The sequence below is a fragment of the Cervus canadensis genome, chromosome 27 (assembly GCF_019320065.1).
Source record: "Cervus canadensis isolate Bull #8, Minnesota chromosome 27, ASM1932006v1, whole genome shotgun sequence".
NCBI lineage: Eukaryota > Metazoa > Chordata > Mammalia > Artiodactyla > Cervidae > Cervus > Cervus canadensis.
The window spans coordinates 41782469-41801636 of record NC_057412.1 but is presented as its reverse complement, the minus strand read 5'-3'; the positions used below and the strand labels follow the sequence as shown (position 1 = coordinate 41801636).

The following is a 19168-nucleotide window of genomic DNA, read 5'->3' as shown; positions in this document are numbered from 1 at the left end:
TAGGAGGGCTCCCTTTTCTCTACACCCTCTTCAGCATTTATTATTTGTGGCCTTTTTGATGATATTTATTCTTGTTGGTGTGAGGCGATATGACATTGTGGTTTTGACTTGCATTTCTCTTTTAATTAGCAATGTTGAGTGATTTTGGCCATCTGTATGTCTTCTTTGGAGAAATGTCTACTTAGATCACCTGCCCATAGTTTGATTTTTTTTTTTAAATATTGAGTATATGAGCTGTTTGTATATTTTGGAGATTAAACTCTTGTCAGTCATGTTGTTTGCAAATATTTTCTCCCATTCCATAGGTGTCTTTTCATTTTTTGATGGTTTCCTTTGCTGTGCAAAAGCTTTTAAGTTTGATTAGGTCCCATTTATTTATTTTTGCTTTTATTCTTTTGGGAGATTAGCCTATCTCACTTTAATCCTAGCAATTGAAAAGCTGGATATACTCCCCTTTTTAGAGGTGAGAAACTGAGTCTCTGGATTCCTAATCCAGTGTTCTTGCCTGGAAAATTCCATGGACAGAGGAACCTGGTGGGCTACAGTCCATGGGGTCACAAAGAGCTGGATACTACTAAGCATGGATGGATGCAATTGAGTCTCAGGGAAGTCACAACTAGTAAGCCAAGATAAAAACTTAGGTTGTCTGGCTTTAATAATTTTATTCTTGAGCACTGTGTTATACCATATAGTCACAAGCAGAGGTACATAACATGTTTATTAAAATGCTCCAACCAATCTTATTTAGGATGGAACAAGTCAGTTATAAAAACCTCTAAAATTTTGGGAAATTGTAATAGTATTAATTAAAAGAAATATGCAAAAATATGTAAACTTCAATTTAAGCAACTTGTACTACTTTAAAAGTCTATTTGTTTATTTAAAAATGTTTATTTATTTTTGGGTGAGTTGGGTCTTCGTTGCTGCACAGGCTTTTCTCTAGTTGTGGCAAGTAGGGACCACTTTTGCTGCAGAGCATGAACTTCTGATCGTTGGCATCTGTCCTTGTGGAGCACAGGCTCTGGTGCTTGGGCTTCAGTCGTTGCAGCGCTTGGCCTCAGTATTTGAGGCTCCTGAGGTCTAGAGTATAGTCTCAGTAGTTTTGGCACATGGGCTTAATTTGCCCTGCGGCATGTGGGATCTTCCTGGATCAGGGATTAAACCCGTGTCTCCTGCAGTGGCAGGCAGATTCTTTACCACTGAGCCATCGGGGAAGCCCTATATATTAAGTTGAAAATTGACTAGAAATTGAATTTATATAAGAAAGGCTTTCTTTCTGTGTGTGTGTGTTTTTTTTAAGAAGTTCTTAACATTTACTTAAATTTTACTTGTTTTTGGTAGTTTAAGAAGTGCTACTTTATTGACAGTTGTTTAAAACTATAAAAAGCTTAAGTATAGAAGTTAAAATGATTTTTATATCAGTGATTCCTCAAGGAAATGCATTTGGTGAAACTCACTCTATTTTTATGAAATGAGATAAATTATTTCAGGTATATAGATTACTGGATAAGCTATATAGCCCATTTGTTATAACTGTTACTTTAAAAGTTTTTAATTATTAACTTGAGGTATTACATATAGTCTCTTCATGGTCACAACAAACTCAAGGAAGCTATGAGCCATGGGTGCAGGGCCACCCAGGATGGACAGGTTGTACTGAAGTGTTCTGACAGAAGGTGGTTCACTGGAGTAAGAAATGAAAGTCCGCACTAGTATTCTTGCTTGGAGAACCCCATGGACAGTATGAAAAGGCAAAAAGATATGTCTCTGGAAGATGAGCTCTCAAGGTCAGAAGGCATCCAATATGCTACTAGGAAAGAGCGGAAGGGAATTACGGATAGCTCCTGAAAGAATGAAGCAGCTGGACCAAAGTGGAAATGACGCTCAGTGGTGGAGGTGTCTGGTGGTGAAAGTTAAGTCCTATGCTGTACAGAACAATACTGCATAGGAACCTGGAATATTAGGTACATGAATCAAGGTAAACTGGACATGGTAGCAGGCGATGGCAAGAGAGAACATCAACATCTTAGAAATCAGTGAACTAAAATGGGTGGTAATGGGTGAATTTAATTTAGACAACCATTTTATCTACCACTGTAGGCAAGAATTCCTTGGAAGAAATGGAGTAGCCTTCATAGTCAACAGAAGAGTTCAAAATGCAGTACTTTGGTGCAACCTCAAAAATGACAGAATGATCTCTGTTCGTTTCCAAGGCAAACCATTCAGTATCACAGTAATACATGTCTGTCCCCTAACCACTGATGCCAAAGAAGTTGAAGTTGACCAGTTCTATGAAGACCTACAAGTCCTTATAGAACTAACACCAAAGAAAAGATGTCCTTTTCATCTCAGGGGACTGGAATGCAAAAGTAGGAAGTCAAGAGATACCCAGAATAACAAGCAAGTTTGGCCTTGCAGTACAGAATGAAACAGGTAAAGGCTAACAGAGTTTTGTCAAGAAAACATGATTGTAGCAAATGCCCATTTCCAGCAACCTAAGAGATGACTCTACACATGGACATCACCAGATGGTCAGTGCTGGAATCAGATTGATGATGTTCTTTGCAGCCAAAGATGAGAGGATCTACACAGTCAGTAAAAACAAGACCTGGAGCTGACTGTGGCTCAGATCATGAGTTCCTTATTGCAAAATTCAGGCTTAAATTGAAGAAAGTAGGAAAAACCATTAGGCCATTCAAGTATGACCTAAATCAAATCTGTGGAGGTGACAAATAGATTCAAGGGATTAGATCTGGTAGAGAGAGTGCTTGGGAAACTGTGGACAGAGGTTCATAACGTTTTACAATAGGGAGTGACCAAAACCATCCTAAAGAAAAAAGAAATGTAGGATGGGAAGGTGGTTGTTTTAGGAGGCTTTACAAATAGCTGAGAAAAGAAGATAAGTGAAAAGCAAGAGAGAAAGGGAAAGATACACCCGACTGAATTCAGAGTTCCAGAGAATAGCAAGGAGAGATAAGAAGGCCTTCTTAAATGACCAATGCAGAGATACAGAGGAAAACAGTAAAATGGGGACTATTGGAGATCTCTTCAAGAAAGTTGAAGATACCAAGACAACATTTCTTGCAAGGATGGGTGTGATAAAGGACAGAAATGGTAAGACCTAACAGAAGTAGAAGATCTTAAGAGGTGGCAAGAATATACAGAACTATGCGGAAGATGTCTTAATGACCCAGGTAATCGCGATGGTATGGTCACTCACTGAGAGCCAGACATCCTGGAATGTGAGGTCAAGTGGGTCTTAGGAAGCATTACTACGAACAAAGTGAGTGGATATGATGGAATTCCAGCTGAGCTATTTAAAATCCTAAAAGATGATGCTATTAAAGTACTGTACTCAATATATATCAAGAAATTTGGAAAACTCAGCAGTGACCACAGGACTGGAAAAGGTCAGTTTTCATTCCAATTCCAAAGAAGGGTGATGCCAGAAAATGTTCAAATTGCGGTATAGTTGCTCTCATTTCACATGCTGGCAAGGTTATCCTCAATTGTTCAAGCTAGGCCTCAGTAGTATGTGAACTGAGAACTTCCAGATAAGCCAGCTAGGTTTTGAAGAGTCAGAGGAAACAGAGATCAAATTCACTGGATCATGGAGAAAAGAAGGGAAGTCCAGAAAAAACATCTATTTCTGCTTCACTGACTACGTTAAAGCCTTTGATTGTGTGGATCACAACAAACTGTGGAAAATTGTTAAAGAAATGGGAATACCAGACAACCTTACCTGCCTCCTGAGAAACCTGTAAGTGGGTCAAGAAGCAACAGAACTGGACATGAAACAGTGGATTGGTTCAAAATTGGGAAAGGAGTAAGACAAGGCTGTATATCCATACTTTGTTTGTTTAACTTATATGGAGAGTACATCATGTGAAATTCTGGGCTGGATAAATCACAAGCTGGAATCAAGATTGCCAGGAGAAATATCAACAATGTCAGATATGCAGATGATACCACTCTAATGGCAGAAAGTGAAGAGGAAGTAAAGAGCCTTTTGGTGAAAGTGAAAGAGGAGAGTGAAAAAGCTAACTTAAAACTCAACATTAAAAAATTAAGATCATGGCATCCAGTCCCATCACTTCATGGCAAATAGAAGGGGGAAAAGTGGAAGCAATGACAGATTTTCTTTTCTTGGGCTCCAGAATCACTGATGTCAGTGACTGCAGTCATGAAATTAAAATACACTTGCTCTGTGGAAGGAAAGCTTTGACAGACCTAGACTGTGTATTAAGAAGCAGAGACATCACTTTGCTGATAAAGTTCCGATTAGTTAAAGCTATAGTTTTTCCAGTAGTCATGTATGGTTGTGAGAGTTGGACCATTTAAGAAGACTGAGTCCTGAAGAATTGATGCTTTTGAACTGTGGTGCTGGAGAAGACTCTTGAGAGTCCCTTGGATAGCAAGGAGATCAAACCAGTCAGTCCTTAAGAAAATCAACCCTGAATAGTCATTGGAAGGACTCTTGTCAAAGCTGAAGCTCCAATACTTTGTCCACCTGATGCAAAGAACCCACTTACAGGAAAAGACCCTAGTGCTGGGAAAGATTGAAGGCAAAAAGAGAAGGGGGTAGCAGAAGGTTAGATGGTTCGATAGCATCACTGACACAACGGACATAAAGTTGAGCAAACTCTGGGAAATACTCGTGACAGGAGCCTGGCTTGCTGCAGTCTACAAGGTCACAAAGAGTCGGACACAACTCAGTGAGCAAAGAACAACATATGTGTGACACAGTACCATGTCTTTGATGTTTGATGACTTTTTATACTTGTATACATACACCTGTTTAACTATCATCTAGTTCAAGATTGGAACATTTTGGGCCTCTCAGAAGACTAACTTGTATCCTGTCTCAGTGAGTTAGTAGTCTTTCCTGTTTGGGTACTGGCACCATCCTAACTAATATTATCATAGATTTGTTTTACCCATTCTTGAATTCCAGATAAATAGAATTGTACATTTTTTCTGCATCTGATTTTCTTTGAACATAATGTCTGTGAGATGTATTCATATTGTGCATAGCAGTTATTCATTCTTTTTATTACTATGTAGTTTTCTATTGTATAAAAAATTGTATTCATGTAGTTTTCTATTGTATAAAAAGGTCTATTCTTGCTTCTGTGATGGATATTTGGATTGTTTTTAGGTTTGGTCATTAAGAACAAAGATAGCATTTTTATACATGCCTTTTTTTATAGGATAGCATTTTTATGCCTTTTAGAGGCATAGGCACTCATTTCTTTTGGTTAAATATCTATAAATGTTATTGTTAGACATTAAGTAAGCTGGTGTCTAACTTTAGAAGATACTGACTGACAAAGTAGATGTATTCATTTACCCTCCCACAAGCAGTATATGCTGCTAGTCATATAGAATATGACCAATTACCAATACTTGGTATTGTAAAAAAACAAACAAACAAAAAAACAAAACACAACTTGATATTGTTTGTCTTTTTAATTTTACCCTAAGGGTAAATGATGTTCTATTGCTATTTTAGCTTGCACTTCCCTAGTAATAATGAAATTGAGGTACTTTAATAATGAGTAGATACTTCATATATTTATTGGCCATTTGGACTTTTTAAAAATTTTTATGAAGTACCTATTCAAAGGTTTTGCCTGTGGTGAACATTGAGTTGTCTTGCCTTTGCTTTATAGGAGTTCTTTATGTGTTCTGGTTATGAGTCCTTTGACAGATACATGTATTAAACAGTATTAACTATAGTCATCATGCTGTACATAGATAACTGCGTTATAAATCATCTTCTCCAGTCTTCAGTTTGCCTTCTCATTCAGTGATGAGGTTTGGTGAACAGAAGTTTTTAATGAAGTTTAGTTTATTAATCTTTTCCTTTATGGTTAGTACTACTTGAATCTTATTTGAAAAATCCTTACCAACCCCAAGATCATGAAGATATTACCTTCATTTTTATTCTAGAAGCTTTGTCTTTGACATTTAAATCTGTGATCCATTTATAAATAATTTTTGTGTATAATGTGGTGTTTATTATTTATTTGTTTACATCATGTGGTTATAAAGTTGCTTCAGCATTACTCATGGAAGAGATCATCCCTTCCTCACTGAATCGCGGGCGTGTGTTTGTCTTAAATAAGTGACCACATGTGTGTGGGTCTCTGTGATTGATTTTTACTGTGAAATTGGTGAGAAACCCCAGTGAACTGTAAGCTCCAGGAGGACTCACACTGTTCACTTTGCTCACTACGCCATACCCTCTGGCCGGCGCAGTGCCAGGCACGCGATGCGCGTCCAGGGAGTGTCTGCTGACTGAAGGAGAGGGTCGCTCATGCTGATGTTCGGCAGAAACCAGCAAAATTTTGTCACGCAGTTATCCTTCGGTTAGAAAAGTAAATTTAAAATTAAAAAAAAAGAAAAATGAAACAAAGAACATCCGTTAGGAAGTCTGAAAAATGGTGACAAAAGAGCTAAGCTGTTCTTTGTTGCATAGATGCTTAGATCGTAGCCCTTACCCTCTGCTCTCCTCTCCCATAGCCCCCTTGTCCCCCATTATAAGAATTTATCTGGTCGTACGGCTCAACCAAATATATCAAAGAACCCTCAGATACTAGGATTTTTGCCAGGGAATTTCCTACTTAGTTCTTAGAGTCAGCTACCTATCATTTTTTTCAGTTGTCATCATACATATATTGTTTAATCAAGAAATTTTATGAGAATCTGTTACTCTTCTATTTTTGACCTTTATATAAGTCCTTCAGGTTCTGTGAAGTGTATCATTATAAACTGTAAATCTAACAAGAAAAGTTACTTTAAGACAGAAGATAGCTATGAAAGGATTAATTCTGTTCCATTTAGCATTTCTTAAATTCTAATTTTTATCATGTCTTTGTAGAAATTGTCACAGAAGGGAAAAGGAAAAAACCTTCGCCTTCAGAATTACATAAGGTATGTATTAGTTTTGCTCTTAACTTTTTGATTATCTTTAGAGTTAATAATATTGAAAGTATTTTGGTATTTGTCTTTTCAATAAAATTTTAAAGAAAATACTGTAAATCTATAACTAACCAATGTTTTTTGAGGAATGTGTTAGTCACTCAGTCATGTCCGACTCTTTGCGACCCATGGACTGTAGGCTGCCAGGCTCCTCTCTCCAAGGAATTCTCCAGGCAACAGTAACTGGAGTGGGTAGCCATTTCCTTCTCCAGGGCATCTTCCTGACTCAGGGATTGAATTTAGGTCTTTTTTTTTTAACCATCTGAGCCACCAGTGGTATATCCTAATTAATCAAGGGTTAACTAGAAAATAGGAAATCCTTTCTGGGACCAGCCTTGTTTAAATCATTGTACAATTTACCAGTATACTTCTCAAATCTTATTTTAAATTTATATAAAACAGACTCATTTCTTTGATGATCGAATATATTAGAGTACCTCATGTACATTCATTTATGATACTGTAGATGTTGAAGTGTTGTATTCAAGTTATGCGCTGAAAGTTACTTTCAGTATATATCTTTTTAAACATATTTTTTTCCATTTATTTCTTTTATATAAGCCAGGAGTAGGAAAACAAGGAAAATGAGGTTTCTATCTACCTAAGAGGTGTTGGCAAAGATTTAATCTGTTTTTAGAAAGATAATCTTTTTTCCTATATAATTTTATGATTTAAATGCCATAGTACCTTGATTTGTATTATGATAATTTATTAGAGACTTTTCTCTGAAGCATTCTAATTATACACAAAGAACTTTAATTTGGCACAGTTTTTGGGAAAAAAGAGTGAGAAGAAGATATCATAAAGGAGGGCTGTGAAATTAAAAGAGTACCTTGCAAGACCACACAGAGAGTGTAGCTTTGGGGTACTCTTATTCTACCTTTGCTTACTTCAGATTTGTGGGGTGTGGTTTCTTCATTTAATGTTCTGGATTTAGTGAATTCCCTGGTGGTCCAGTGGTTGGGACTCTGTGATTTCACTGCTGTGGGCCCCGGGTTCGATTCCTGGTTGGAAACTGAGATCCTGCAAGCCATGCCAGGCAGCAAAAAACAAAAGAAAAAAATCTGGATTTAGCTTAAGTGAGATAAATAAGGGAGTTAAAAAAGAGATTTTACATTGCTTCTGTGTGTGTATGTGTGTCCGACCCCTTGCAATCCCATAGATTGTAGCCCATCAGGCTCCTCTGTCCGTGGAGTTTTCCAGGCAAGGATACTGGAGCAGTTTGCCGTTCGCTACTCCAAGGTATCTTCTTGACTCAGGGATTGAGCCCACGTCTCTTACGTCTCCTGCCTTTGCGGGCAGATTCTTTACCGCTGTGCCACCTGGGAAGCCCATTACCTTGCTACTATACCCAGTTTTATTTGTTTATTTAATTAGAAAATCTTTATTGGAGTATAGTTGATTTACAGTGTTTTGTTAGTTTTAGATGTTCAGCAAAGTGAATCAATTATACGTGTCCATACACCCGCTCTTCAACACTCTTTTCCCGGATGGGTCATTACAGAGTGTTGGGTAGAGTTTCCTGTGCTGTACAGTAGGTCCTTACTACTTATCGATTTTATGTGTAGTAGTGTGTATATGTGGAGAAGGAAATGGCAACGCACTCCAGTAGTCTTGCCTGGGAAACCCATGGGCAGAGGAGCCTGGCGGGTTCCAGTCCATGGGGTCTCAAAGCGCTGGACACGACTTAGCAACCAAACAACAACAACGGTGTGTATATGTCCATTCAGTCTCACAGTTTATCCTTCCTGCCTACCCCTTTCTCCTCTGGTAAGGTTGTCTACCATGTCTTTGACTCTATTCCTGTTTTGTAAATAAGTTCATTTGTACCATTTTTTAGATTCCACAAATAAGCAATGACATATAATATCTGTCTGTTTCTCTGTCTGACTTACTTTACTCAGTATAACAATCGCTAGGTCCATCCACGTTGTTGCAAATGCTATTATCTCACTCCTTTTTATGGCTGAGTAACATTCCATTGTATGTATGACCACATCCTCTTTACGATTCCTCTGTTGGTGGACGTTTAGGTTGCTTCCACGTACTAGCTTTTGTAAATGGTGATGCAGGGAACATTGGGGTGCATGGATCTTTTCAGAGTATGGTTTTCTTCAGTGACATGCCCAGGAGTGGGATTGCTGGGTCATATGGTAGTTCTACTCTTAGTTTTTTTTTTTTACTCTTAGTTTTTTAAGGAACCTCCATACTGTTCTTTCTAGTGGCCAAATCAATTTGCATTCCCACCAGCAGTGTAGGAACCTCTTCACACCCTCTTCAGCATTTACCATGTGTAGATTTTAAAAAATAATTTCATCTGTTTATTTTTGGCTTCGCTGAGTCTTTGTTGCTGCATTCAGGCTTTGTCCGGATTCGCTGAGCGAGGGCGAGTCTGTAGCTGCGGTGTGCAGGCTTCTCGTTGTGCGGCTTCTCTTGTTGAGGAGCGTAGGTTCTAGGATGCGTGGGCTTCAGCAGTTGGGGCTTGCAGGCTCCAGAGCTAGGGCTCAGTGGTTCTGGCATGTGGGCTTAGTTTCCCCATGGCACGTGGGGTCTTCCCAGAGCAGGGATCGAAGTGGTGTCCCCTGCATTCCAAGGCAGATTCTTAATCCCTGGGCCACCAGGGAAGCCCTTCTGCTTTACTTTTATTGAAGCCATTTTATGATTGTAGTTGATACAGTATTTATTATGCAGGCTGAATTACTTCAGTCATGTCTGGGATTGTAGCCCACCAGGCTCCTCTGTCTATGGGATTTTCCGGGCAGGAATACTGGAGTGGGTTGCCATGCCCTCCTCTAAGGGATCTTCTGGATCCAGGGATTGAACCCACGTCTCTTATGTCTCCTGCACTGGCAGGCGGGTTCTTTACCACTAACACCACCTGGGAAGCCCGATGCTTATTATATTGGAAGCCCAGTGCTTTTTTTATGTTATATAATAAGCTGAACTTGATGCTTAACCATCATTTATATTGTGAAAGTTAAGTTATTTAAGTTCTAAAGAGATGATTTCAAGTTTGTGGCTACAATCCATCCATTCATTTGTTTATTCAGTGTATTGTAAGCCATTCACTTTGGAATATAAGTGACTAAGTCAGAGTACCCTCTTTTAGACCCTTCACACTCTGGTAAAGAAGACAAACATGTAGATAAGTAATTATAATATAGCATGATATGTGTAATCCAAACTACCGAGTACTAATACCCAGAGAAAGGAAAGCACTGGCGTGGGAGTGGCGATTGTGCGGATAAGAATAACTTTTTGCAGAATCTGAAGTATTTAATAGGGGAGAAATAGAGGGAAGAGCATTCTAGGTTAAAGGAGCAGTACATACAGGGGTCTAGAGATGTATGCTTGAAGAAGGTTGAGTAAACTCAGTGTGGTTAAGGTGTAGAGTTTGTGATGTGTGAGTGACGTCAAAGAGCCCAGATTGTTAAGAGTTACATCTGTAAGTAATGGGCACCATTGTTGTAGTTTAAGATTGTAGCCATAGTTAGATTTGTGTGTTGGAGAACTCTGGGGGTAGTGTTTGAGAGATTAGCAGAGGAGGAAACTGCAAGTAACAACAGTTAAGTAGTCACTGTGATACCTCATTTATCCACTTTTATACTGAGTGAAAGAGGCTTTTTATAAAATCATATTTAACTACCTATAGATTAAGCACTGAACTTAAAACTCTTTAAAAGTAATAGCAAAATATTAATGCAGGTAATGTAGTGGTTCTGTTAGCTCATTCAGCTCTTACTTATATTTCAATTAAACTAATTATTTTCTCATTTTGGTTTCAGATAACAAAGATATTAAGTGCAAAACCAGAGGATGTTCATGTTCAGTCACCACTGTCCAAACTCAGACGCTCAGAACACTGGGATGTTTCTTTGCAGGGGGTAAATAAAAACTATCTTCTTATAAGTATGTAATGTAACTTAGTATGTTTTAAAATATTTTAATAAAGCTGAATCTTTATTTTCATATATGTTCTTTTTAAAAATTTTCTTGTATTACATAATTTCAGGTTTTTAAATTAATTTCTGGCATATGCTGAAATCATGCTTTGAGGTTAGGGTCATTTTTCAGTTTAAATCTAAGAATATTGTAATGTGCGTGGTTGTTTTCTTCATGGAATTTAAATCTCATTATTATATATTGTATTTTAAATTTATGATAATGTTAAGCTTATTAGAGGATAAAGAAATGGCAACCTACTCCAGTATTCTTGCCTGGAGAATCCCATGCACAGAGGAGCTTGTAGGGTGCAGTCCATGGGGTTGCAGAGAGTCAGACATGACTGAGCAACTAACGCTAACGCTAAGCTTATTAGAATCCCTTGCTTTTTTTGTTTTGTAAATTTAAGAGGGTATATTGTAAAGAGTGACACAATTATTTTAAAAGACAGCCTGATTATAAATCTGCACCAATTTTATCACTTTTAAGTATCACTATAGAGTTCTCATAAGTAAGGCTTAAGATAGCACTTTATATGTTCTTTTTTCTTTTCTTGACCGGCACTACTCATGTCAGTGTTTTAAAAATGGAATTTTTTCTCAGATTTTCCATTTCTCTTTTTGAGGATATACATATTGGTCTACTAGTTTTATAGGTCTGCATTTCTAACATAATGAAATACTGCAGGTTGGTGGCTTAAACAACAGGAAGTTATTTTCTCACAGATCTGGAGGCTGGAAGTCCAAGATGAAGGTGCGGGCAGGGTTGTTTTGTCTGAGGCCTCTGTCCTTGGCTTACAGATGGCCGCCTTCTCGCTGTGTTCTCATGTGGCCTCTATTCTGTGCACACACACCCCTGGGGTTTCTTCCTCTTCTTGTGAGGACACTAGTCTTGTGAATTCTGTTCCCACCCTTTTGACCCCATTTAAGCATAAACTCCCTGTGTAAAGGCCCTATCTTCACATGTATACACATCAACATACGAATTTTGAGGGGGGCAGTTCAGCTCACAATGGTAGTGTTTTAGGATAACAGACTTTAAGTCACCTTGAATATAGGTATTTTTATGTTACAGACAAGAAAAATTAACCATTTTTTAAAACTTGTTCTCAGAGGAAAGATTTGCTGTTAGTATTGGTTGCTTTAACATTATTTATTTGTTTATTTTGACTGTGCTTCATGGCTTCTGGGATCTTGGTTTCCTGACCAGGGATTGAACCCATTGAAGGCACAGTTTTCTAGCCACTGGACCACAAAGGAATTCTCTAATGTTATTAAAAAATTTAGTTATTAAATAATACATTTGTTTTTTATGCAGGGTATAGAAAAGGAAGATAATAAATGGGACTATTTCCTGAATGCAGTCACCATTGACAGTTTTGTTTTTTCTTTCCTTTCAAGAAGAAAAAAAGCACGCTGCCCACATATGACTGTACATTTTTTGATCGTTGCTGAAGAGAGATCATGAAATACATCTTGTTCTGTGTTTTGCCATTTTCAGTTAGTAATATTTTAATTTCTTTTTCTATTTTAACACATTTAGATGTACCTCTTTTACTTATTTTTTATTGGCTTTACAATACTCCCCAAATAAACTATATCCAATAATTTTAGTGTGCTGATATTAGACAGTTTGGTTGTTTCTAAACTTTTACTCATAGAAATAGTATTGCAGCAGCCTTCATTTTTCATAAGCAGGGAACCATTTTTGAATGGGATTACTAGATGTAAGAAACTTTGTATATTAAATTTTTATAAATACTGAAAAATTATCTCAGAAAATTTGCACCAATATATATTGCCACCAATGAGAGATCTCATATTTCTACAAACTTACTAGTTAGTACTGAATGTTATCATGTAGTGAAATTGTTGCCAACAGAAGAAAAAAATACATTATTTTAGGAAAATTTTATCTCTATATTTGCATATTTTATTTTATGCTTTGGAGTACTGAATGGAGTAAGAATATATCACTTTAAATACACACAGTCTCTTAGAAGTAAACGGATGTGATTTGAATTTGTTTTCTTAAGGTGTGTCTTACTCAGTGTGTTTCTTCAACTACCCTTGGGTCATATAGTCTTTCTTTAGTTTTTTGGCCTTCAAGAGGCAGACATGGATCACCAGAGAGCTCTTCAGGTGTTAGGTCTCTAGGGTATATAATCTGCTCTCTGCTCTTTCCTTAACCGTTCTTTGTTTCAGCAGGCTTCTTTTCCTGGAAAGTAACAACTTGTTTTCTCTTGTTCTCTCTCACCCACTAAGGGAAACAGGGCCTCCTCAGCCTCCTCGGAGACACATTTTCTTTCCCTATCACTCGTTTCCTATACCAGTTGGATGTCTTCTTTAGGATAGTGATACTTAACTTCTGGGAAATCTACGTCCTAGTTGAGATTTGAAGTGGCAAATGTGTCAGCCTGACCTTGGTCCCTTGTTACTTTAGATGTAACAGTATTCGTTAAACGTACTTCATAGCTGTAGACTTCGAGGTGGTACCAAAATCTTGCTTCATGGTTTCTCCCACACACCACCATAGCTTTCAATGAAAGAAAAAGGGGCAAATGCCAGTTTCCATAATCTTTAGCAGAATTTTAACTTGTTTATTTGTGTTTTTTACTGAGATATATAAAACAGATCTTAGGTATATGATTGGATGAGCTTTGACTAATGTAACATATGCAACCAGTATCTCAGTGAAATAGAGCATTGTCCTGAGCCTTGAAAGTTCTCTTTGCCCTTACGCTTGTGTCTTTCCTTTGCCTGTTGTCTCTATTCCCACCCTGTTCTGGACAACCAATTTTTTAATTTCATTATTTGTAAGATAGTTTTGCCTGTTTTTGCAGTGTATACTCTTTTGTGTTGCCTTCTTTTGCTTAGTAAAATGTTGTTGAAGCTCATTTCTGTTTTGTGCCTGTTAGTAGTTTGTTCCTTTTTATTGTTGAGCAACATTCTATTATATGAGTATAACACAATTCATTTATCTAATTCTTCTGTTGGTGAACTTTGGGACTTTTAATTTGCTTTGCCCTGATGACCAACGGTGTTAAAATATTTTCATATTTTTTTTTTTATTAGAGTGTACTTTCTTTTCAATATTGTGTTAGTTTCTTCTGCACAGAAAAGTGAATCAGCTCTGGGTGTACATTTGTTGTTTTGTTGCTAAGTCATTTTTTTTGTGTGTGTGTGACTTGAGCAGGCGCTAAGTCACGTCCTACTCTTCTGCAACTCCATGAACTATATATAATAGCCCGCCAGGCTCCTCTGTCCATGGGATTTCCCAGGCAAAGAATACTGGAGTGGGTGGCCATTTCTTTCTCCAGGGGATCTTCCTGACCCAGGGATTGAACTCAAATCTCCTGCATTGGGAGGCAGATTCTTTACCACTGTGTCAACAGGGAAGGCCATGTTTATACATATATCTCCTCTTTTTTGGATTTCCTCCCCATTTCGGTCACCACAGAGCACTGAGGAAAATTCTCTGTGGTCTACAGTTGTTTCTCCTTAACTATCTATTTTATACGTAGTGGTGAGAATATTTTCATATGATGATTAGCTGTTGTGTATCGTCTTTTTTGTGAGGTGTCCAAATATTTTGCCCCTTTAAATATGTATTTTATATTTATTCTCAAATATATTTGACAGTGAATTTATATATAATTAATCCATTTTAAGTGATCTCTGAATTGTGACAAATGTACACATTTTTGCAACCACCAGTGTAATAAAGGTGTGTGTGTATTTGTATTTATTTATCAGTTTTTTCTTGATGTGAAGTGCTGTGAGTCACAGGATCTTTATAGACTCATAGGACTGTCATCGCAGTGAAGATACTGTATGGTTCCATCACTCCCAAAAAATTCCCTGGTGCTGTCCTCTTTGTAGAGTCTTCTTATCCTCATCCATAATCTATGCTAACATTGCTGTTTTCTCTCCTTGTACCTCTGCATTTCCCAGAGTGTCACATGATTGTAATCATGGAGCATGTAATGTTTTAATGTTTCGAGACTGTTTTTTTTCCACTCAGTTTAGTGCCAGTGAGATTCATCCTTGCTGTTGATGAATAGCAAACTATATCAATAGTTTGTGTATCCATTCCCAAATGAACCATTGAAGGACAGAAGGATTGTTTCCAGTTTTTGGCAATTAAGAATACAGGTTTTTTTGTGAGCAAAAGTTTTAATCTCTCTAGGATAAATACCTTAAAGTGGGATTCCTGAGTCATGTGGTAAGTATATACCTAACTGCCAAACTGATTGCCAGAGTACCATTTGACGTTTCCACCAGTGATGTGTGGCAGCTTCTGGTATCAGCACTTGGAACTGTCAGTTTACTTATTTTTTTAAATTAGCAGAGTTTATTTTTTAGAGTAGTCTTAGCTTTACCAAAAAATTGAAGGGATAGTACAAACAGTACTTGTGTGCTTATACTACTCTCCCCTACCCTCACACACAGTTTGCTTATCATTAACATCTTGCACTAATGTGGTACATTTGGTGAGCCAAATGTGATATATTTTTTGATATTGAGATATAATTGCTATGTAACATCATGTTAGTTTTAGGTATATAACATAATTGGGGAAGGAAACAGCAACCCATCCCAATATTCTTACCTAGAGAATCCCATGGACAGAGGAGTCTGGCAGGCTACAGTCATAGAGTCACAAAAAGTCAGATGTGACTGATCAAGTATCCACACATATAACATAATATATATTTATGTATTTAAAAATATTTTTCAATTTTAATTTTTAAAAAATTTATTTTATTTTTTCATATCCATACTTTAAGAAAAAATCTTGAAGAAAAGTTTGCTGTGTGGCTTTCACAGCTGCTGAATTTAGCTGCATTTGTTTTTTCTTAGTTTATTTTTAGTTGGAGGACAATTGCTTTACAACGTTGTGTTGGTTTCTGCCGTACAGCATCATGGATCAGCCATAAGTATACATGTCCCTTCCCTCTGGAACCTCCCTCCCACCCCTAAGCCCATCCTGCCCCTCTTGGCTGTGATAGAGTACTGGGTTGAGCTCGCTGTGTTATGCAGATTCTTCCCCCCAGCTTTCTGCTTTCTATATGGTAATGTATGTGTTTCAGTGCTACTCTCTCAGTTCATGTCTGGAAGTCCGTTCTCTTTGTCTGCATCTCTGTTCCTGCCTTGCAGGTAGGTTCATCAGGACCATTTTTCTCGATTCCTTACATACATTAATATATGTACTTGTTTTTCTGACTTATTTCATTCTGTATAACAGGCTCTAGGTTCATTCATCTCCGTTCAACTGACTCAAATTTTGTTCCTTTTTATAGCTGAGTAATACTCCATTGTATGTATGTACCAAACTTCTGATTTATTTATTTTTGGGATCAAGCCGTTCTATCCAAGGACTTCAGGAGAGTGTCAAAAATCTAGGAAGGGGCTTTCCTGATGGTCCTGTGGTTAAAAAATCTGCCTTGCAATGCAGGGAACACCAGTTTGATCCCTGGTCCAGGAAGATTCCCGCAAGGCTCAGGGCAGCTAAGCCCATGTGCCACAATTACTGAGCTCACATGCAGCAGCTACTGAAGCCCACTCACCTAAAGCCCATGCTCCACAAGAGAAGCCACCGCAATGAAAAGCCCATGTGCTGCAACTAGAGAGTGGCCCCCACTCTCTGCAAGTAGAGAAAGCCTGCATGCAGTAACGAAGACCCAGCACAGCCGGAAAAAAAAAACCCTAGGACAATGAGATCTGACATTCTTTTCCTGGCTGGATATCTCCCCAGCTTCACTGGCTGAAAGCCATAATGATTGATACATATTTAAATTGCAAAATTATTGCCGCAGTAAATTTAGTTAACATTCATCACCATACATATTAATAGTTACAATTTTTTTCCTCCATGATGATACTTTTAAGATCTGCTGTCTTCAGTTCAGTTCAGTCCAGTCGCTCAGTCTTGTCCAACTCTTTGCTACCCCCATGGACTACAGCACGCCAGGCTTCCCTGTCCATCACCAACTCCCAGAGCTTACTCAAACTCATGTCCATTGAGTTGGTGATGCCATCAACCATCTCATTACTGTCTTAGCAACTTTCAAATATACAGTACAGTTTTGTTCACTAAGTCAACGTGCTGTACATTACATCCCCCAGGACTTACTTATAACGGGAAATTTGTACCTTTTGTCCATCTTCACCCATTTTCCCCAACTGTCAACCTCTGCCTCTGGCAACCACAAATCTGTTCTCTGTACTGACGAGTTAAAAAAAAATTCTGCATCTAAGTGAGATCATATGGTATTTATTTTTTCTCTGTCTGACTTATTTCACTTAATATAATGCCCTGAAAGTGCACCCATGCTATTGCAAATGGCAAGATTTCCTTCTTTTTTATGGTTGAATAATATTCCATGTGTGTGTGTGTGTTTATGTATATAACATGTTTTGTTTATCCATTCATCCATTGATGGACACTTTGATTGTTTACACCTCTTGGCTGTTGTAAATAATTGTGCAGTGAACAAGGGTTGTCGATAATTTTTTTTCAGTTAGTGATTTGCTTCCTAAAAATAAATACTCGGAAGTCAAAGTGGAATTGCTAGATCATATGGTGATTTTTATAATATTTTCTGAGGAACCTCTATACTGTTTTCCATAGTGTCTCTGCCAATTTACATTCTTACCATCAGTACACAAGAGTTTCCTTTTCTGCTTACCCTTGCCAACTCTTTATGTCTTGTTGTTTTGATAAGAGCCATTCTACCAGGTGTGGGGTGATGGCTCGCTGTGGTTTTGATTTGCATTTCCTTGATGTTTAGTGATATTAAGCACCTTTTCACACATACCTGTTGGCCATATGTATGTCTCTTTTGGGAAAATGTCTGTTCAAATCCTCTGCTCACTGTAAAATTAGATGTTTGTTTTTGCAGTAGATTTGTATGAGTTCTTTGTCTATTTTAGATGTTAACCTCTTATCAGATATGTGTTTCACAGATAATTTTTCCAGTTCTATAGATTGCTTTTTCATGTTGTTGATGGTTTTCTTTCCCATCCAGACATTTTTTTAGTTCGATGTAGTCTGTTTTCTATTTCTATGTACAAGCTATTTTCTATCTTTATGTACTCTAGATACTTTGTATAACTAGAATCATAGAGTATTTGTCTTTTTCTTACTGGCTTATTTCACTTAGCCTAATGTTATTGCTTTGGGAAAAACCCTCTTCCTCCTGTGTTTCTCCTTTATTCTCAGGCTACTATCATTTTCACAACACTTCTCCCACCACATGTGTGTGGGTTTTCCCCCACCAGTCCATCCTCTGGGACATGAGCTGGGTGTCCTGCAGTTTATCTCAATTCTGACACTATCTGGAGATAGTTTTAGATCCCACAGGTTATGGGCTCAGTCCCAAGACTGCTTCCACTCCACTTCAGATGCCAGTCACAAGTCCAGGTTGTCATCTGTGCTTCTGACCTGCTGGATATAAATCTGAGGTTCCCATGACTTCCTCCTCAGGTTGGATTAATTTATGCTAGAACAGTTTACAGAATTCAGGGAAACACTTACGTACATTTACCAGCTTATTAAAGGACATGATAAAGAATACAGATGAGCGGCCAAACGAGGAGATGCGGAGGGCAAGGACTAGTGGGTCCCGAGTTGCAGGAGTTTCTTCTCTGTGGAGGCGGGATTGTGGCCTTCCTGGTATGTGGATGGGCTTCACCAGCCTGAAAGCTCTTCAGACCTCATACTGTTGGGATTGTAATGGAGACTTCCTCACGTAGGCATGACCGATAATTAACTCTGCTTCCAGCTCCTCTCCCCTCTCCAGGGAGTGGGAGGCAGAGATGAGAATTCTAAGCTCATAATACTGACTCGGTCTTTCTGGTGACTAGCCCCTATCCAGAAGCTCACCTAGAGTCACTTCATTAGTACAAAAGACACTCCTGTCACCTGGGAAATTACCAGGGTTTTAGAAGCCTTGTGACAGGAATTGGGGTTAAAAACCAATATTATAGCAAAAGATTCTCTTATTACCAAGGAAATTACAAAGATTTTAGCAGTTCTGTGTCAGGAACTGTGGGCAGAGACCAATATGAGTATTTATTATCTCATAGTCAGAGTTCATCCATGTTGTAATATATATCAGAATTCCTTTTTTTTTGTAAGGGTAAGTAATATTTCCTTACTCGTGTATATGCCACATTTTGTTGTTGTTGATATTATTATTGCTGGGACACTTGAGTTGTTTCCCCCTTATAGCTGTGGT

The 19168-nt window shown here is 37.9% G+C and overlaps 1 protein-coding gene across 9 annotated transcripts in view; it reads left to right on the top strand.

The window, feature by feature from the left end:
• Positions 1-19168, top strand: part of SENP7 (SUMO specific peptidase 7) — a 161978-nt gene that overhangs the window by 38458 nt on the left and 104352 nt on the right. For all 9 annotated transcript variants that reach the window (XM_043449157.1, XM_043449158.1, XM_043449159.1 and 6 more), the window contains 2 exons: positions 6884-6936; positions 10770-10868. In XM_043449157.1, coding sequence (XP_043305092.1) covers positions 6884-6936; positions 10770-10868 — 152 coding nt within the window. The remainder of the gene's footprint in view (positions 1-6883; positions 6937-10769; positions 10869-19168) is intronic.